This window comes from Mus pahari, chromosome 9, assembly GCF_900095145.1.
Source record: "Mus pahari chromosome 9, PAHARI_EIJ_v1.1, whole genome shotgun sequence".
NCBI lineage: Eukaryota > Metazoa > Chordata > Mammalia > Rodentia > Muridae > Mus > Mus pahari.
In genome coordinates this window covers 7,515,801-7,537,446 of record NC_034598.1, presented here as the reverse complement: position 1 = coordinate 7,537,446, position 21,646 = coordinate 7,515,801, and the positions used below count along the sequence as shown (strand labels likewise).

At 44.2% G+C, this 21,646-nt stretch overlaps 1 protein-coding gene across 2 annotated transcripts in view; it reads left to right on the top strand.

Annotated features, from left to right (window-relative positions):
- Fig4 (FIG4 phosphoinositide 5-phosphatase) overlaps positions 1-21,646 on the top strand; it is a 112,647-nt gene that overhangs the window by 5,533 nt on the left and 85,468 nt on the right. The window contains exons 2-4 of one of the 2 annotated variants that reach the window (XM_021204720.1): positions 10,943-11,041; positions 11,238-11,361; positions 18,138-18,294. In XM_021204720.1, the coding sequence (XP_021060379.1) occupies positions 10,943-11,041; positions 11,238-11,361; positions 18,138-18,294 (380 nt within the window). Of the gene's footprint in view, positions 1-10,942; positions 11,042-11,237; positions 11,362-15,060; positions 15,134-18,137; positions 18,295-21,646 lie in introns of those variants that run through there. The other variant, XM_029542548.1, reaches the window with a different exon arrangement.

Sequence of the window (21,646 nt, the reverse complement as noted above, 5' to 3'; positions counted from 1 at the left end):
CTGTAATCCCGGCTGTGCAGACAGGAGGAGTGCACAGCTGTAATCCCAGCTGTGCAGACAGGAGGAGTGCACAGCTGTAATCCCAGCTGTGCAGACAGATAGGAGGATACTGAGGTTTGTTGTCAAGCCAGTCTAGCCAATCCTGAGCTCAGGGTTAGAGAGACTCTGTGAAGAGTCATTGAGGAAAATGCCCTGTGTTAACCTTTGGCCTATACATACTTGTACACATATGCACATGTACCAGGACATATATGAACACACACACACACACTCACACACACCCACTCACACACTTAGGATTTAGATTTCAGTAAGTCTGTGGACTGATTTGGGAAGAATAAAAGTGTCATTCAGAATGAGGCTCACTTCTCTCTGTCTGGGTGCCTCTTGGTTGCTTGCTTGCCTGCCTCACAGCACTGGCCTGCACTTCTACTACAAAGCTAAATTGGAGGTCCCTAGAGAAGACACATCTGTCTCCTCTGTCTTAGGGGAAAAGTACTCCAGCCTTTTGGTAGTAAGTGATGCACAGTGGGTTTTCCGTAGGTGCCTTTTATTAGGCTGAGGAAGATTCTTTTTCTATTTTTAGTTTGCTGAGACCTTTTTTTTGGTTGTTGTTTTGTTTTGTTCTTTAGATTTATTTATTTTGTATGAGTACACTGTAGCTGTCTTCAGAAACACCAGAAGAGGATATTGGACCTCATTATAAGATGGTTGTGAACTACCATGTTGTTGCTGGAAATTGAATTCAGGACCTCTAGAAGAGCAGTCAGAGCTCTTAACCACTAAGCTATCTCTCCAGCCCCAGCAAGATAACTTTAAAAAAAATAATACTAAGGGGCTAGAGAGGTGGCTCAGTGGTTAAGGGCACTGGCTGCTCTCCCGGAGGTCCTGATTTTGATTCCCAGTACCCGTGTGGCAGTTCACCTTGTCTGTAACTCTAGTCCCTGAGGCCTTCTTTTGGCTTCCGAGGGGCCTTACTGCGCAAACATGATGGCAAACCCTCTTCCCTTGTACACAGAAAATAAAATATTTTATTAAATTAAAAAATTACGGATAATGTTAAATTTTGCCAATTTTCATCTTTGCATACAATTTCCTTAGTGTTTTTACTATAATCAGTTACATCCATTCATTTCGTTTTAAATGTTAAATGTTGAATTACAGAAATATATCGTAGCCATATTATACTATTTTCACATAATAGATTTTATGTGCTAATTAAAATTTGTTAAAGATTTTATGTTTAGGTTGTTGATTTGTGATATTTTATAACACACCTGTTTTAATACTTTTTTTTATCTATTTTTGTGTGTGCATCTGACAGAGTGAACTCGGAGTCAGAGGGCACCTCAGGAACTTAGTTCTTTCCATCTAATTTGTCAGTGTTTCTCAACCTTCCTGACGCTGCGGTCCTTTAACATAGTACCCCATGTTGTGGTGACCCCCAAACATAGAATTGTTTTCATCGATGCTTTGTAACTGTAATGTTGCTACTGTTATGAATTGCAATGTAAATATGTTTCCTGATGCTCTTAGGTGACCCCAGTGACAGGGTCATCCACAGGCTGAGAACCAGTGCATCCTGAGGTCTCAGGTCCTCAGGCCTGGTGACAAGTGCTGCCCACTGAGCCCTTGTCTGGCTCTTATGGCAGGGCTCAGACAGCTCTGAAATGCCCCTCCTTTCTGAAGTGCTTCTGTATGACGGACACTTCTGTTTTCAGCGTTTGTTCTAACCCACGGGTGAAGCTTGTGCTTTGTGGGCGAGGTCAGAGGACTATGTAGATTGGCTTTTAATTGATCTTGATAATTTGTGTTTATCAAGAAATTTGCTCATTTCATTTCAGTTGTTGAATTTATCAGCATTAAGTTACTAATAATATCATGTTTTCCTTTAGGTATTTTTTTTTTTTAATGAAAAAAATTTGCCTTTTTGCTCCTGATTTCAGTTTTCGTTTTTTTTTTTTTTTTTTTTTTCTTTCTTCCTATCCATGTGTGATGGTTAGTTTGATCAACTTTACACAACCCAGGGTTCCCTGGGAGAGGAGTCCCAGTGATGGGTTGCTAGTTCAGTGATGCTTCTGTGAGTGCACCTGTGGGGATAGTCTTGATGATGTTAATTGAGGTGGGAAGCCCCACCCTCTGCGTGGCACTGGCCAGTGGGCATGGCCGTGTTACATAAGAGTGAAGACAATCTGCTGAGCAGAGACAAGTGCTTTTATTCCTCTGTGCTTCTAGCTGTTGGCACAGTGTAATGGGCCAGCCTGGTGCTCCTGCTGCCATGGTGATGAACTGTAATCCCTTGTGAGCTAAAATTAACCCCTTCTCTCCTAAATGGCTTTTGTCAAGGGATTTTAATCACAGCAAGGGGAAGGGAAAACTAAGGTATCTTTTAGTGACTGCCTGCCATTGAGACATTTATTTGTGTATACTTTGCATACCTAAAAAGAAGGATCCTTTCTGTGGATTTTCATATTGCTTTCCGTGGCCAGTGACACCAGCTCTGGCTGTGAGCACAGGGGACGGCACTGATGGGGTGGGAGTGGACTGTTATCATCCAGATGGATAAGCTGCACATCCACCTGGCTTCACAACAGTTTTCTCAGCTCATCACCATCAGTCATTTCAGTGTGATTTCAGCCTGCCACTGTGACCTTGCTTCATGGTCAGAGTTAGACATTGGGCAGTGGCTTGGGAGTGGCTTAGCGAAGACTCTTGCCTTCCTTCTCAGCATTGTTGACAGTCTTCAGAAAACAAAACAACCAAACACCCAGTGAGGAGGTACATGGACAGTAATAGTATTTCTTACAGTTCCAGAGACACAGAGAGACCCAAGATCAAGGCACAGACAGGTTCAGTGTTCGTGAGGGGCAAGATGTGCCCGCATCACTGAGGGGGTAGATGAATCCCTCTGGCCATTGCTAAAGTGGTGTCAATCCTGCTCAGACCAAGTCACATCCAGAAGGCCTCACTTCTCAGTATTGCTGCGTTGGGGTTAGATCTGTACACATTTAGACCGCAGCAACAAGTCCTTTTTCTCTAGCTTCACAAGGTAGATCATGACTTATTTCTATGTTCTTTCCTAGTTTAAAACTGCAAATATAAGTTAAAAAGATAATCAAAAGCCTAATGACAGATGGAGGGAGTGTTAGTAGCCAGAATAATAGTGTAATATAGCTTTACATTCTAAATATTGTATAAGTAGTCAGAAAAGTAAAGCCGCTTGAAAAGGACAAGGTAGGGGCCAGAGAGACAGTTCAGTGGCTTAGATCCCTTGCCACTCCTGAGAACCTGAGCTCAGTGTCCCTGCACCCACCCTGGGAGGTTCACAGCTACCTGTAACTGTAGCTAGGGGTTCTCTTCTGCCTCTCTGTGAGCCCCTACATGTATGTTCCTAATTCTCCCCTCACATAAGTAAAAAGACATTTTTATTAAAAGTTAAGCTAGTAAGTAGATAATCCAGCAGAAAGAACAATGAATATTATCAGCTATTCAGCTTGCCAGTAATTAAAGCATTAAAGCGGAGGTCGACTTCTGTTGTTACGTGTTAAAGTCATAGTTGACAAGTATTGAAAGATGTGAGCATACTTGATTTGGTTGGGTGAACGTATGGTTTGGAGTTAGAGCAATATAGCAGGCAAGATGGCTGCCTCTCGTGCCCAGCCTTCATCTAGAAAGGTAAGTGGGTGAGTTTGCTCCTGCTCCAGAGTTCATGTTGTCACTGTTTCCTGTGCAGAGGTAAATCTGGAGAGCTCTTTGGTGAGGAAAGGGAAGGGCTGGTGTATGGCACACCAAGGGCTCCAGTCTTTGAGGTTCCTGCTCCCCTGGCCCCCAGTCCCCTCAGGCTGCCTTTTGCTTTGGAGATTTGTTCTCGCCAGTGAGAGCAGGAGCTGCTCTAGGGGCTTTAGCAACGGACGGACATCAACCTGGGTGAATCTGCAGCGTGCCTCCCACTTATTCGTGCTTAGTGGGCAATGCTCTGAGGGAGCCGCCCTTTATCCCCAACCACGTGGGCTTGAGTAAAATAAGAGGCACACCACAAGGAATGCCTCTTAACCTTTATTGCGTGACTGGGGAGCAAGAGAGGATGGGACAGTGTGGTACGTTTGGCTGAGGGACAGGAGCAGGGGACCATGGGTGCTGTTGTCCAGGAGAGAGAAGCATAGTTATAGTTTAGAGATGTGGTAGGGGTGATGGAGTTTCACACTCACTTCTGCAGGGAATATGAAGCTCCCATCAGTCAGGCTGGGTACTGCCTGTCAGGAATTTGCTTGTGAGGTTCGCTTCCCCTCTTCTGGGCTGCATTAACTCACTGCTTGGCTTGATAAATGAGACCGGCAGAACCGGCAGGCTTGCAACACTGTGAAACTGCTGGAAACAGCTCCCAGATAACTCTTTAAAAATAGTACATTTAAAATGAAAGTTCAGCTGAAGTTGAACATTAGCTGAAGCTGTGGTACAACTTGAAATCTTCCTTTTCAAGAAGGCTGACTTTTCTTCCCTCAGATGAAGAGTGAATGATTAATTAGCCTGTCAGTGTAAAAGGAGAGAATGTTCATAGATTCTGCTTTTCCTTTTACACGGGTTGTCTATTGTATTCCTTTCTGGTTTCCTGTATAGATATTTTAGAAACATATTCATCTTTTTACCTCACCATCACTGTCAAAGTTACCAACACGTTTTAAGCTCTTCTTGAACAATGACAATTTTCAGAAGAGACTCAACTCACTTTAGTACAGCTAGTTGTTTTTTTTTTTTTTTTTTTTCAATATCCAATTGTCTGCCTCATTCCTGTCCCTCAACAAGCTCTGTATGCTGCAGAGAGCAGAGCTGGAGAGGTGGGCTGTATCCACACCCTTCCTCCCCCAGCTCTCCCCAGATCCACCCCTACCTCCATCTCCCTCCAACTTTGTTCCTCCTTTTTTAGATAATAACCTAGTGAGTCCAGTTTGTGCTGTCTGTATCCTACTTGGGTGTGGAGACACCTACTGAAGCGTGGTTGGTTTGCCAGAGCTCATGCCCTTAAAAATCGGACTCTTCTTTCTCCAGAGGCCACTGATTGTCCATAGCTTCTCAGTTAGGAGTGACGGCTCATGGTCCCCCTTCCCCATGCTCCAATGTTGACCAGCTTGATCTTGTGCTTGTTTTGTGTAGGCAGCCATAGCTGCGAGGCCTTGAGAACAGGAGTCCTATCATGGCCCGAAGATTACTGCTCTGGTGGTCCCCGACTTCTCTTTCTAGAATCTTTCTGCCTCCTCTTCCATCATGGTCCTTGAACTGTGTGTATGTATTGCTACAGGTGTCCCAGTTGTAAATTTCTTCATTAGCTATTGTCTACTGCAGAGTGAAACTTCTCTGGTGTGATTGAGAGCTAGCCTCATCTATGTGAACAGAGCTAAGGCTGGAGGATGGTTTGATACTGTGTCCATTTAGCAGAAAAATAGTAGTAGGGTTACCGCTGGTGAGTGTGAGCTCTTCACCAGTGGGTTCTGGGCCAGATCTACAGCAATCGAGCCAGAAAGCAGTGGGTTACCCCGTTCTTGCCACTATTGCAGCTGTGGCATGTGGAGAGGGGTGGGAGGGTGGGGTGAGCAGGAAGTGAGGAGAGGGATCAATAACTCTAAGGATGTTTGAAAAAGCTGTATAAAATCTATTTTATAAGATAATGTATATTATATATATATATATATGAGTTTATGTAACTATATATAACTATATATGAATCAAGAATATAAATATATATGAATTTAGTTGGCATTATCTTATACAGTTATACTGTTCCTCTCAGAATCCCTAAGTTGTCAGCTAAGCAGAGCGACAGGTATTGGTTTCCCTGGAGCTGTTGGTCAGAGCTGGCTGCAGACCCCTCACAGTGCAGGCGTTTTCCTTCTGTTCAGCAGAACTTGATGGTTAGACTCTATTGCTGAAGGAAGACAGCACGCATATTGGTCACAGAACATAGAAAAAATCAAGTTGGTTCTGAGCAGTAAGTTCTCCCCTGCTGGTTAGCTTTCATAGCAGTAGAAAGTACTGTGAGGGTGCTAGAGGTGGGGTGGGGTGGGGTGGGGTCACCATTGTCTAACCCAGCTGTGAACCCCATAAATGAAAACAGTAACTGACAAGACAAGGTATGCCATCTCAGTCTTGGTTTTTAGTTTGAATCTTGCTTTTTTTTCTTCAGAAACATGTGCCGACTTTGTGCTTGTGTTTGTTTTTGTTTTTGTTTTTTTTGTTTGGTTTCTTTTTTTGTGGGGGGATGAGAGTGATGTCTTCTTTTATCTTCTAATACTCTGGGGTCCATGGAGCCCCAACCTTCTGTTTCTGCTGGAGGCTCATTTATGTAAGCCATTTCTCTTCTTGGGTGAGCCTTTCCATTTGCAGTATTCTCCTGCTTCCTCCCATGGGGAGGTCCATCTTGAGTGGTTTTATCCAGTATGACACAGTGTGAGTTTGCGTGGTCACAGAATTGCTGTATTCAACAGGGGGAACATGGGATTGAGTGGGAACAGCTCTTTCTGTAAAAATTATCTCTTTTTTAAATTAAAAAACCAAATCAGTGCTAGAGTGGATTTTGGCCAGCCGGCAGAGGGCAGTGCAACAGTGCACCATCCCCAAGCCGGTCAGAGCCTCAGAAGAATCTCCACACGAGGGCGCTATTCTCCGCACAAATCCTTTAAAGAGCATTTCTGAGGGCAGAGCCTGTGGATAGTCACATGACTTCCCGTCCCCACTCATGGTTCTCAGTCTGTGGACTGTTTCTTTAACTTTTGGCTCTTCTGACTCTCAGAGCATACAGGATGCGAGAGGTAAAGGGCTCATTTCTTACGTGTGCCCTAAAGGCTGCTAAGCATGTTTGCTGATGCCCACCACCGAGTCAAGGTCCTTGTCTCTCACTGTGAACTGCCGTAACATGGACTTACTGCAACTAATATTTAGATTCACAGGACCTATTGCAACAAGGAATTTCATGTGGGGATTTTACCTATTTGAAAGCTGAGTGGCTAGATGGAAATCCATCTTTCTTTGTGCTTGCCCAGAGAAGAGGCATTAGTGTAGATGATAGAGAAGATGGCTATCAGATTGGTGTATCACCCCAGGCTGGTCCAATTTTGGGCCTGCAGTGCAATTACTCCCCTTTGGGAGGGAAGTCCCCTTTTATTATTGTCATTAATGTTATTTTGTCCTTTTCCTCAACTGTGCTGAGGGCCTGCTCTTCCTGTGTGGGCCTGCTCCCTGAGAGGGCCCACTCTCTGTGAGGGCCTGCCCCCTATAAGACCCCGCTCCCTGTGAGAGCTGGCTTCCTGTAAGGGCCTGCTTCCTGTGAGGGCCCATTCTCTGAGAGGGCCTGCTCTCCCTGTGAGAATCTGCTCCCTGTGAGGGCCCACTCTCTGTGAGGGCCTGCTCACTATAAGACCCCGCTCCCTGTGAGAGCTGGCTTCCTGTAAGGGCCTGCTTCCTGTGAGGGCCCACTCTCTGTGAGGGCCTGCTCCCTGTGAGGACCCACTCTCTGTGAGGGCCTGCTCCCTGTGAGGACCCACTCTCTGTGAGGGCCTGCTCTCCCTGTGAGAATCTGCTCCCTGTGAGGGCCCACTCTCTGTGAGGGCCTGCTCTCCCTGTGAGAGCCGGCTCCCTGTGAGGGCCTGCTGCCTGTAAGGGTCTTCTCTCTGTAGGGCCTGCTGTGAGGGCCTGCTCTCCCTGTGAGGGTCTGCTTTCTGCAAGGGAACACTCTGCTCACTGTGTTAGGGGCTCTGTGAGCATCTGGCTTCATCTTGTTTTGGCTATAAACATTAACAGTCCCTTTCATGCCCTTTCTTGCTAGTTGCTCTCCTGGGCGTTCTTTATCTTCATGACCTCAGTAAGGTGGCTCCCTTTCTGGTAACAAGTATAAATAGTTTGCAAATCATTCTTTCTGATTTATTTGGTTGGCTGTTTTTTTAGATTGGTCACCCCCTCCTCTAGGCAGTGAGTTGGGGCTCATGGCTGACCTTCTGAGTTTCTTTCTCTCAGTTTCCCTCTCTGGCTGGCTGCTCCCCCAGTGCCTTGAGTCCTGTTACTGCATCCCCCAACTTTGTTTTCTAATTGTTATTATAATCACTTTATTTCTACCTCCTTACTACTGACAGTGCCAAGGAGACCCTGCCTATTCTAGGACACCAGGGGCTAAGCACTGCAGCTAGTCATCCTCTAACTGGTATCAGCCAGCATATAGGTTTGTTCTTCATAACCTGTGGGTAGATCAGACCTTTATAAACAAAGTCACTGTTGCTTAGCAACAGGATACATTCTGAGAAATGTGTCCTTAGATGAATTTCACTGCAAACATAATAAAAACACTTACCCAAACTAAGACATAGTTATGTTGCTATTAGACAATGCAATCTTATGTCTCCATGGAACATGAGGAACATCTTTAACAAGATGTTATTATTATTGTATTATTACGTGACACATGCACACTTAGTAAAAGCTTCAGTGAGTTTTATTTATCTTACCGATTTAGATAGAAAACATTGTAACAGAATTCTGCATACTGTAATTTCTTAAAATTGTACTCATTCTTGAAGTCCCAATGCTAGACTCTTCCATCATTTTATACAGCTCCAGCTCCTACTTCAGTCTCATCTGCTTTGGCTTCCAGTGGTGGATGCTCTCTAGCTTGACCTTTGACATTGTCCAGCAGACAGCTGTATGTCGTGTTTAATTGCGGTTACATTTGCACATTGCATAACCAGTGACATGGTAAAATGCTGGCTAATTATGGCAGTGTCTTCCCAATCTTTTCTTTTTTAAATGGGTTATTTTATTTATTTATATTTCAAAAATAATACTTTTTAAAGGGCATGTTTAAGCAAAATATCTTTACAGTATTTATTTTTGATAATGAGGTTTTACTTTAAAGTAATTTAAGAATAATTGAATTAAGGAGATAGCTTGACAGAGTGTGTGCTTAGCATGTATGGGGCTCTTGGTCTGATTCTCAGCACCACCCAAAAATAAAGCAATCCACTTAGTTTTGCTCATGAATTTTATGTTTAAATAAAGGATTGTTGTGGGAAGTATCAAAAAATGAAACTGTCACGTTCCTGTGCTTGTGCTGGCAACTCTGCTCTGGTGGCCTGGCCGTCCATGCAGTCTGTATCTCATGGAGACTATGACTCAGCGCCAAAATCTCTCCACCCAGCTTGCTAGGTTCCCACTGGTGGGTCGTTACCACACCAACCCCATGCTTCAAATCCCCCACAGCTTTTGTGGGACACATCAGGCAAGCCACACTTTGCTGCCATATCTTTCTCTCTGGAACCCTGATCCGCTGTGTGAAAGAAAACACACAAACATAAACAACAGTAACTCACTCACTGGGCGCAACAACTAAAACCCTAATCTTGTAAGCCTTATTAAATCTAAATCCTCCCGTGGCAAATCCTGACTGATCGATCTGCCGTTGAAACTGGGAGACACTCATAGCTACATCTTGTCCTCACGCTATCCTTGTCCACAAAAGACCTAACTCTCTCCTGCTTCCTCTCTCCTGTCCAACCTGGAAGTCCCCCCTACTGGCCCAGTGATTGGCTGCTTTATTCATTAGGGGATTGGTTCACAAGAAGTCACCCGAGTATGTGACTCACTCCTGGTCCCTTCTCAGGAGAGTGGAATTAGCATTAAAATACAGACAGCACCAGGCCCATCCATAGCACAGGGTTACTACTTTTGACATTGTTATTATCTGTATCATTCCCAGTGATGTAGCAACTAAGGCTGCTGTGTTCAGGGGTACGATGAATATTGTTTCCAGTAACTTCCTTGGGAAAAGTATGGGGACTTGTGGTCCCATGTTTTACCTCTCCTCTGGTGGTGTCTGGGTACTGCCTGTACACCAGCTCGGGGATGGGGAGGAGGGACAAGGTGAAGTCCAGGACAGGGAGTCATATTTAAGTGGGGCAACAGAGCAAGGCTATATGCCAGGCTGGAAGGGGAAAGTGGGGCCTGGGATGAACAGGATCTGGGTCCAGTGCTGAATGCCAAGTGGTGGAGGGGTGGGAGAAGAGAAGGCCTTCTTTGAGAGTCTTAATGTTCCAGGTTGCTTAGGTGAAGGCCTTCCTCATGGCAACCTTTAATGAAGCAGCTCCCTGAGATGGTCTTAGCTTGTTCATATTTCTTTATTGGGGGTGGGGTGGATGTGAATGCATATGCTTTATTTGGGATGAACCAGGGATTATATAATTTTGGGGAATATCCAGGAAGGGAAGGTCCCTGGCTGAAGCCTTAGGCTATTGAGATGCCTCATTAGCGTGGAGAAGCCTTCCAGGTGCTGTGTTATGTGACTGGCTTCCCACGGTCATCTTAGCTGAGGGTCTTGTTACACGCTTCAGAGCAGGCATGGAGTGAGGGAGGAGCAGCTCTGTTCATGTCATCTCAGATCTCGGAGGTGTCCTGGGGTTTGAGCATGCTCCACCTCCCCAGTCCCACGCCTGTCTGGTGGCAGGGCCCACGTGTCCTGCCTGGACTGTGCATCCTTGCAGTCCCTTGGATGGAGCAAGCCCTCAGAGTTCCTCCCTCACAACCATTTTCCCACTCGACACAGAAGACTTTTAGACTTGTCAAACTATAATATTTAATAGCTGTAATTGTCTAAACGCGTGCTTGTCAGCACTGCTGCTTCCAGGCAAAGCTTAAATATCACATAAGCCAGTCTCTAGTGTTATAGTAGAATTAAATGCATCTGACCTGGGTCCTGTGCTTATTTCAGACATCAGAATGATTCTTATCACGAAGCTCTAAGAACATTTCAATTTAAAAATTGACCTTTTGGAATCGGTCCCTCTAGTCCTCTAGTTGTACATAATCAACATACACCTTAAAAAGCAAACTGACTTCGTTAATGTCTCCTTGACATGTAACCTGGTTATAGAACGCGCCTTTAACAGGACATTTTCTTTCTTGGTAGAGATACTTTCTAGTTGGGAGCAATCACGCAGAAACAAAGTACCGCGTCCTGAAAATTGATAGAACAGAACCAAAGGACTTGGTGGTCATCGACGACAGGGTGAGTACCATCAGTGCCATCAGGGCTCCCTGCATGGCCCTCATGCAGGGTTCCAGTGTATGTTGTTCCGAGGAGGTGAAGTCACAGCCCTTAGTGGGATGGTACCTCACCTATGGGTCCTGGAGGCAACTGGCAGTTTTCAGAGGCAGGTAAATAACCCAGGGAGCCTCACAGATGGCCTGTGCTTGTCTCACAGCACGTGTACACACAACAAGAAGTGCGGGAACTTCTTGGCCGCCTGGATCTGGGAAACAGAACAAAGATGAGCCAGAAAGGATCCTCCGGGTTGTTTCGAGCCGTCTCAGCTTTCGGTGTCGTAGGTAAGAAGTGTGCCTCCCTTGCCTGTTTCTTTATTTGGTACAGGTTACTTAGAGAGCTCCTATGGCTCTTTAGCTATACAGTCTTAACACATTCCCAATGGCTCTGGCTGCTTCAAATGTCATTATCAATCTATCAGACAATATCCGCTTATGTGCTCGGCACCGTTCAGGTTTATGTAGAGATAAACAAGTAGAGAAATGCTTGGCGGTATCTGATGTCTGGCTTGCTGTGGAATGAGAAGTTAACATTAGCGTGAGCTATAAGCATCTACCTCACTGCCTCTCAGTCAGCTAGAATTACAGGTACAGTAAAACTTGCTTTAAATTGAACAGGGCAGGTTACAGTATAGCCTGCCACAGACTTGTTCTTTGGATGACGTCCTACCTGGATTTTCTTTGTTAATAGGATGACCGCAGGCAACACTTGAGGAGATGGTTTATTTGGCTTGTGTGTTTAGTCAGAGAAGTCAGGGCAGGAACTAGAGGTAGAGATGATGCCGAGGCCATGGAGGAGTGCTGCTTCCTTATGGTGTGGGTAGCCTGCTTTCTTATACATCCAGGAGCACCAGCCCAAGGGGACCACCGTCAGTGAGCTGGACCTTCTGCATACAGGCCAGTCCTGGAGAAGCGTTTTCTTGCTTAAGATTTCTTCTTGCCAGATGACCCTGGCTTGTGTTAAGCTGACATAGCAACTAGCCAGCACAGTGACCCCTTTCTTACTCACTGAGAACGTCTCTTCAGAATCACAGAGCCAAAGAGTCTATTCTTACTATGACTCAGAGATGCGGTTTCCATTTCTAGCAAGGTCAGTAGAACTGTAGATAAGGGATTCCAAGCTGTGCTAGCTTTGCAGGGAAACTGGACATTAGTTCACAGCAAGGACCTGATGTTGATCTCATCCCCAACCTCTCTGAGGCAGGGTCTCCCTGTCTGGCCTATGTACCTCTTGCAGGTCTGGAGTTTACTGTGTAGACCAGGCTGCCCTTGAACTCACAGAGATCCTCCTGCCTCTGCCTCCCAAGTGCTGGGATTTAAGTTGTGTATGTCCACAGCTAGCCTGATATTGATTAAGTACAGTCTGCTTTAGCCTGCGCTTGCTCCTTCCCATTTTATTCAAGCTCTGTCCCCCTTTCCTTCCCTGCACTTACACGCTCTGTGCTCCCCTCCTGGTGACAGACTATTAAACCCATCTTTGCTGCATGATGACATGCGTTACTTTTTTCATGGCTGTGAGGAAGCAGCCTAGAATGGTCTCCTTAGTTTGCAGTCAGAGGGCCCATCCCTTCTTGGCAGGGAAGGCACACAGCCATGGTGGGAGGCAGCTGGTCACATGGCAGCCACAGTCAGGAAGAAGAGAGGAAGGAGCCTCTCCCATCTTCTCCTTTTCATTCAGTCCTGGACCCACGAGGGAGGGTTCCTGCCTTGGTTAATCCACTCTGGGAAGAGATTTGTCTCCTAGGCGACATTACCTATCACAGATAGCTCTGTGCCTGATTGGACTGGGATGGAGGAGAGAAGCCAGTACAGTCAAGGCAACTATAGGCTCTAAGTACACAGCCACGTCCTATGGTGAAAGTTCAGTCAGGTTGGAGTTTGTAATACGCAGATCTGGAATGGCAAGAGAGCTTTCCAGGAGCAGAGGAGATTTACACTGCATCCTGAGGAAGGAGTGGGGTCCAGGAGAAAGTAGGGGAGAGAGGTGAGGGCTCCTTAGGAGTGACAGCAGAGGCTGTAGGTACCCCATACCTATAGTATCTGGGGGGTTGGCAAGTTGTCATCATAGCAAAGGCAGGTTGCTCAGGGCTTTGGGGAGATTGAATATGGAAAAAGCAGAGTATTCACATCACAGCTTCTCAGCTGCTGGAACTTCTTAAACCTGCTATAGTACTAGGTCATTGCTACTGATGATAACGATGAATATGGACTTTATGTCATTTCAGGTTTCCAATTAGCACTTTCTGTTTTAATTTTGCTTATTGAAACTTATACTGTACTCTGCCATATTTGAACTATTGTTTTTTTCTCAGTGTGGTGTCTCAGCTTCTACATTCATGTTTAGGCCCATTTCGGGTCCTGGTGCCCGCCCATGAAGACAGAGTGGTAAGGCGAGCATAATGGGCAATCTTGATTGCCAACTAGATAGGATTGAGAATTACTACAAGAGACTCTTAGGGTATGTCTATGACTGTGCTTCCAGAAAGTCATACCTGAGCAGGACAACGCCCCTCCCCCCAGTGTGGGCAGTACCATCCTCTAGGCTGGCGTCTCAGACTGAACTGAGGATGATGGCATTTTTCTCTTTCTGATTTTTTTTTTCACTGTAGCTGCAGTGTGACCAGCCCCCTTCTTCCCCATCCTTCTGTGCCATTTCTTCTCCACCCTGTGGACTGTATCTCTTCAAGCAGGGAGCCAAAGTCAATCTCCCTCCCTTAACGAGAAAAGTAATAAATACAGCACAGTTGGCTTCTGCCTCACTTGGCTCCTTTCATTTGCTCTCCTGAGTCTCGACAAGTCCTTTGAGGTTCCTTGATTACTGGATACATGTTTGAGGGCGTGAGAATGCTCATTTAATATCATATGCATCCATTCATTTACATTAATAAGTTCCGTGTTGGTTAAATTTGTTACATCAAGTACTGATTATGTTTTAGAATTAAGAAAAAAGGCTTAGGATGGAATAGGTCTTAAGTATAGTATTTTTTAACTTAACAGTTACTTAGTAGTCTCACCTTATTAGTTTAAAGCTGATATTTTACTATAACTTAAAATATCTATTTTTATGTTTGTTATTGTGTATATGATCGTTTTGTCTACATATATGTCTGTGCACCATGTGCATGCCTGGTGCCTGCGGAGGTCAGAAGAGGGTGTTGCTTCCCCTGGAGCTGGAGTTAAAAATGATTCTGAGCTACTGTGTGGGTGCTAGGAACCAAACCCAGGTCCTTTAGAAAGGCAATCAGTGCTCTTAGCTGCTGAGCTGTCTCTCTAGTGACTAGATGGGCTAGAGCAGTTGTTCTCAGCCTGTGGGTCATTACTCACATAGGTCATTATCACATGTCAGATATTTACATTATGATTTATAACAGTAACAAAACTGCAGTTACAAAGTAGCAAAAAAAATACTTTTATGGATGGAGGGTGGAGGTGGTGATCGGAATATAAGGAAGAGCACTAAAAGACTGCAGCATTAGGACCGTGAGAACACTGCACTAGAGTCTAGTCCAAGAATTTATCTGTAAGTGTGTGTGTGTGTGTGCGTGTGCGTGTGTGTGTACATTTGTATAAAATGCTCACAGAAGTCAGCGAAGGCATCAGACCCCTGTAGTTGGAGTTGCAGGAGGTTGTGATCCACTTGATATAGATGCTGATAATCAAACTTGGGTCTTCTGAAAGAGCAATCCGTTCTTAACTGCTGAGTCATCTTTCCAGCCCATAGTACAACTTTTTGATGGAAATTTTCTAAGGTGTATGTGGTATAGAATGTCTTATTGGCTAGCATTCAAAATAGAAATTACCTTGATGATTAAGTATACAAATTGAAGGGAGATTATTAAATTATATTAAAATAGCTGCAATGGGTATTCTGGCATTGCATTGGACTGGTTGTCCTTATATTAAATGATGTCTAGACTATGCAATGTTGTTTTTTTTTGGCACTTTTTGATAATTTTTTTTGCTCTTGTCATGCTTGCTTTTTAGCAGTCTTCTTTGCCTGATTTTTTATTGATCACCAAGATATCAATGGTAGAAAGCTTATTTGATCAACTGATAGGTAGGTATTAATTTAACACACACATGGGCTCAGGATGGGGTCATCTTAGCTACTTCTCTCATAAGTAAGAGAGCCCTCCGTGGCTCGAGGCTGCCCCTAGGGGATGACAACAGAAAGACTGGAGATGCGTTTCATGCTCAGTTTGCCCAGATGAAGGCCATTTCTGATCAGTGAAGACCAAATAGAGAGCTAATGAAAGTTTATGGTTTTTATAGTCTTGTTTTAGAAATAATGAAGGGCACTGAAATTACAGAAAATGTTTACCTTTAAAAAAAGTATCATCTTACTGTCAAAAGAACACAAATGACTGGAATCTTACATGGTTACATTACAAATGGATGCCTTGTATTCTCTGCTAACTTCCAGCATGCCAAGTTTGTGGATGTTTTTGTTGTTATTTTAAGCTATTATGTTTATACACAGTTTATAAGAATCCAGAGCAGCCTTCCTCAGCTTTTTGTAGCTCAGGGCCAGCCTTCCCACCAGTATTTCACAGTCAGACATAGTGCTGTGATTCATAGCTTGTGTGTGGAGTGTGCCATGCGTGTTATGCACTTTCCTCTATGCTTGTTTAGTGTGAGCTTGATAGAGCATCCATACAGGTGTTGTGGCAACCTCAATGTTGTGAACTACTGCTTGTATGTTCTGTCCCCTCGAGAGTGTCCAAATTCAGCTGTGGTCAGGTAAAATCTTAATTAGTCAGCTAAGGCTAGAGCCTGTGATTGGGCAGTGGAAGGGAAGACGGAGCTGAACGTTTTAGAGAGGGGACAGAGAGAGAGAGAGAGAGAGAGAGAGAGAGAGAGAGAGAGAGAGAGAGAGAAAGATGGTGGAGGAAGAAGATGAACCAGAACCCCAATGGCTAAAAGAGCCACAGGTAGCTCTGGATTTCATAGAAGGACAATAGAGTAATGTCGGGTACATTTGCCCCTTCTAGGTGTGCAGCTTATGTTTATATCAATTGAGTTCTGTGTTCTTTGTGCAGGCCTTTTGGGGTTGGAGATTTAAGTTATAAATCTGGTTGTTATATTACAAGTCTTTAGTGTTATCATTTTACAGGGTTAAGGGGATTTGTGCGAGCAGCAGCTGGCTTTCTGAAGGCTGGCCATAGGGGGTGGTTGGCCTGGGAACATCTGAGAAGCTCAGAGGTGGCAGTAAGCCACTGGAACCATAGGGGCTGGCTGAATGGCAGCTGTCAGTGCCTAGCTGGAGATAGCATAGCGTAGATTGTTTTTTATAACTACACACTATACCTCAAAGGCTCAAACATTTCTAAGCTATCATTCTCAATTATGGACTTGTGCCTCTGCTGGAGCTGCTCCATTGTTGTCCAGTGACCAGCATGAATTATGGGAACCACAGGTAAGGTCATGAGCACTGTCACAAACTTGTTCTGTCTGTCCCTGGAGCATATGGTTGGAGGTCTGCCGTCCTTCTGAGACTTAGTTCTCTGTTCAGTGTCCTTTCCTAGCCTTTGCCACCTCTTGGAGGAAACTCTTGGTATGTTGAGGGGAGGGGGTGGCAAAAATATACAATGAACCAAGGTAAAACTAAAGCACCATTAAAGATGGGGTGATGGGGGCTAGGATGCAGGGTCACAGTGAAAATTACAGCCATCGTGAGCCTCAGGGAGATTTGGTTTTAGGGGTGGTGTTTGGTTCCCCAAGAGCTGTGCTGTGAGAAGGTCCTGGGTATCTTGTGGGGGTCTTCATACCTCTCTGTTGGAGGGCTGCGTTCTCTGAAGACTTTTAGGGAGGCTGGCATAGGAACTCTCGGGGTGGATGCTGTCTCTGGTCAGTGGGTGGTGGAGTTGGTTCTTCCTCCCGTGTTCCATAAACTCTGTTCACACATCCTCAGCCCAGTGTCTCCAATGTCACAGTCAAGTGATGTGACCTTCTTTACTTTAGAGAGAGAGGAACTGCTCTTCTTTCTTTCATTTGTATCTGCCTGTGTGAGTGTGCATGTAACTGTGTGTGTGTGCGTGCATGTGTGTGTGTATGTCCGTGTATGTGCATGAGTGTGCATGTAACTGTGTGTATGTGTGCGTGTATGTGCGTGTGAGTGTGCATGTAACTGTGTGTGTGTGTGCGTGCATGTGTGTGTGTATGTGTGTGTGAGTGCATGTAACTGTGTGTATGTGCGTGTATGTGCGTGTGAGTGTGCATGCAACTCTGTGTGTGTGTGTCTGTGTGAGTGTGCATGTAACTGTATGTGTGCGCGCGTGTGTGTGTATGTGTGTGCGTGTGTGTGTGCATGTAAAAATAGAATTATGGCATAAATCATAAAATGTTCCATCTTAGGGGGCTGGAGAGATGGCTCAGCAGTTAAGAGTACCGACTGCTCTTCCAAAGGTCCTGAGTTCAAATCCCAGCAACCACATGGTGGCTCACAACCATCTGTAATAAGATCTGATGTCCTCTTCTGGAGTCTATGAAGACAGCTACAATGTACTTACATATAATAAATAAATCTTTTAAAAAAAAGTTCCATCTTCCTCACTTAAGTATACAATTCAGTGTGTTCCTTATCTTTATTGACAGACTTCTAGACGGTCATCTTTATACAGAATTGAAAGTATTCCCTCAAACAACTCTTCTTAATTTTATGTATAATGTATATGCTTATACAATGTGTATCCTATAGGTATTCTATATGTCTAATCATATATATATAGGACTGGGTTATAGCTTTCCCCAAACCCACTGTATAGCTGAAGATGACCTGGAACCCCTGATCTTCCTGCTTTCATCCCAAGGGATAAAGTGATAAGTCCATGCCACTGTGCCTGACTCAATCAGTGCTGGGACTGTGCCAGGCAAGTACTCTACCAACTGAGCCACATCTCCAGCCATCACCCAAAATAATTTTATGTTATGTACGTGCCAAAAATTTATATGACTGTAAAGTTATAAAAGTGTTAAAGTAGGAAGTCTTTGGTAAATATGTTTCTAAAATCATTTGCATTGCTAAGTTTAAGTGACATTATATTTGTTTTTCTTATTTACAGGTTTTGTCAGGTTCTTAGAAGGCTATTATATTGTATTAATAACCAAGCGGAGGAAGATGGCAGACATTGGAGGGCATGCGATTTATAAGATTGAAGATACAAGTATGATTTATATCCCCAATGACTCTGTTCGGATTACCCACCCCGATGAAGCTAGGTGTGCAGTGGTATTGACAACTTGTTATTTGTTTTTGACAGCAACAGAACCAAAGAAATACAAATGTTTTATAGAAACATCGAATGTTGGATCAACATTCCAGTTTCTGCTAGGGGTTGTAAAGGTCATTTCTGATGGTCCAACGAGGATCAGCAGTCACTGCTGAAACCGCCAGGTGTGGGAAACAAGGTTCACATGGCGTCAGCATGCTAAAATAAGTGTATAGCTTTTGATTATTCACAGAGATGAGCAATGCTTTCTTACATTAAGACTGACAGACATATCTAGCCAAATGATGACACTTAGTCACCTCTTTATTTATGTTGTGTGTGTTGTATGTGTGCACATATGTGTGTGGGTTTGCATGCATGCAGAGGCTGGGTGTTAGGTGTTCTGCTGTATTGTTATTTCTGCTGTATTTCTTTGAGACGTGGCCTCTCACCAGAACTGGAGCTTGCCATTTTTCCATCTAGAATGGCTGCCATTGGCCCAAGTGATGCTTCCATCTCCTTACCTGCCTCCTAGCTCTGGTTAGAGGAGCCTGCAGCCAGAGCTGGGGTTTTATGTTGGTGCACACTTGTTAAGTGTCTCACTCATTGGGTTGTCTCTCCAGCCCTAATGTCACCTTTTCATTTGAAACAATGGGAACAACACAGACCACCTTAGTAATTCTGCTCAAAAAGTTTCACACATACAGAAATAATCAGGCAAATCTATAGAGTGGGACCTTTTGTAAAACAGTGGTCTTCAAGACCCATACGAATGTGCAAGTTGTCAAAGGAAAGAAATAGACTTGTAGATTTTAGAACAGACAAGACCGGTGCATCCTGTGACTTTCACTTAGATTCCCAGTGAGACATGGCATGTGTGCACACACGTACACAGAGCTATAAGGGACTATTGGGACAGCGTTAGCAAGCATATGTGTGCACACACGTACACAGAGCTATAAGGGACTATTGGGACAGTGTTAGCAAGCATATGGGCTATAAACTAGGCTTCAGTTGATGTCATGTATAAAAATTCAAAGGACACCAAGGCATAATTATATTTTTATGGCTGGTAATAGTTTATAATTTAGCTATGTTCTTTCATGTTTAATGCATTGATTTAATAATCTTAGAATAAAATTATCTCATGATTAATGCTGGGTACTATGTAGACATTATCTACAATATAGTACAATTATATCAATAGATTGTTATAGGAGGAATGAAGTAATATTTCCTAATATAGTTATAGAGATATATGATCTAGTAATACAGTAAGAATGTTTGGAAAAAGTATCAGGAAATAAAATGCAAACTACTAAGTATGTTTTTTTTAATCAATTTTTATTAGGTATTTACTTCATTTACATTTTAAATACTATCCCCAAAGTCCCCTATACCTGCTCCCCCCCCCGCTCCCCTACCCACCCACTCCCCCTTCTTGACCCTGGTGTTCCCTTGTACTGGGGCATATAAAGTTTGCAAGACCAAGGGGCCTCTCTTCCAATGATGGCTGACTAGGCCATCTTCTGCTACATATGCAGATAGAGACATGAGCTCGGGGGGTACTGGTTAGTTCATATTGTTGTTCCACCTATAGGGTTGCAGACTCCTTCAGTTCCTTGGGTACTTTCTCTAGCTCCTGCATTGGGGGCCCTGTGTTCCATCCAATAGCTGACTGTGAGCATCCACTTCTGTGTTTGCCAGGCACTGGCATAGCCTCACAAGAGACAGCTATATCAGGGTCCTTTCAGCAAAATCTTGCTGGTGTATGCAATAGTTTCTGCGTTTGGTGGCTGATTATGGGATGGACCCCTGGGTGGGGCAGTTTTTGGATGGTCCATCCTTTCGTCTCAGCTCCAAACTTTGTCTCTGTAACCCCTTCCATGGGAGTTTTGTTCCCAATTCTAAGAAGGGATGAAGTGTCCACATTTTGGTCTTCCTTATTCTTGAGTTTCATGTGTTTTATAAATTGTATCTTAGGTATTCTAGGTTTCAGGGCTAATATCCACTTGTCAGTGAGTGCATATTATGTGAGTTCTTTTGTGATTGGGTTACCTCACTCAGGATGATACCCTCCAGATCCATCCATTTGCTGAGGAATTTCATATATTCATTGTTTTTAATAGCTGAGTAGTATTCATTGTAGTACATTGTGTAAATGTACCACATTTTCTGTATCCATTCCTCTGTTGAGGGACATCACAGTTCTTTCCAGCTTCTGGCCATTATAAATAAGGCTGCTATGAACATAGTGGAGCATGTGTTCTTATTACCAGTTGTAACATCTTCTGGATATATGCCCAGGAGAGGTATTGCTGGATCCTCCGGTAGTACTATATCCAATTCTCTGAGGAACTGCCAGACTGATTTCCAGAGTGGTTGTACAAGCTTACAATCCCACCAACAATGGAGGACTGTTCCTCTTTCTCCACATCCTCGCCAGCATCTGCTGTTACCTGAATTTTTGATCTTAGCCATTCTTACTGGTGTGAGGTGGAATCTCAAGGTTGTTTTGATTTGCATTTCCCTGATAATTAAGGATGTTGAACATTTTTTGAGGTGTTTCTCAGCCATTCGATATTCCTCAGTTGAGAATTCTTTGTTTTGTTCTGTGCCCCATTTTTTAATGGGGTTATTTGGTTTTCTGGAGTCCGTCTTCTTGAGTTCTTTGTATATATTGGATATTAGTCCCCTATCAGATTTAGGATTGGTAAAGATCTTTTCCCAATCTGTTGGTGGCCTTTTTGTCTTGTTGACAGTGTCTTTTGCCTTACAGAAGCATTGCAATTTTATGAGGTCCCATTTGTCAATTTTCGATCTTACAGCACAAGCCTTCAGGAATTTTTTTCCCTGTGCCCCCCCCCCCCCAAAAGAAAGTTGCCTCTGGAGAGGGAACAGGGCTGTGGGTCTAGAGAGAATTTTAACTTTGACAATTATGATTTAGTCACTTACCTAAGTGTGAATGTGAACACATGAATAACTGAGCCGATGTTTTGTGAGTGGTCGGCTGAGGTATCCTTCATCCTGTCCTCTTCTAGTTCCACACTAAAAACCTCCCAACTTAGAGTTACGGTGACTCATGGGGTCTTGGTGACTGTTGCAGCTTCCCCTTCTTCATCTGCTGAAGGTTTGTAAAGCTCACTGGGAACAACAGCAACAACAGTTTTCTTTCTGCCTCCCTTGCCCCCGTATCCTGCCCGTGCACTGCCTGGCTGGGAAGCACAATGACTGCATAATGGGGTGCACGCTGTGTTAAAGGTATCTAGCTATCTGAGCGATGTTTGGCAGATGCACACCCAAGCCAGAGATGGCTGGGATCGTTCAGCTCAGTGAGCACACTCACTAGTGTGAGGATGTCT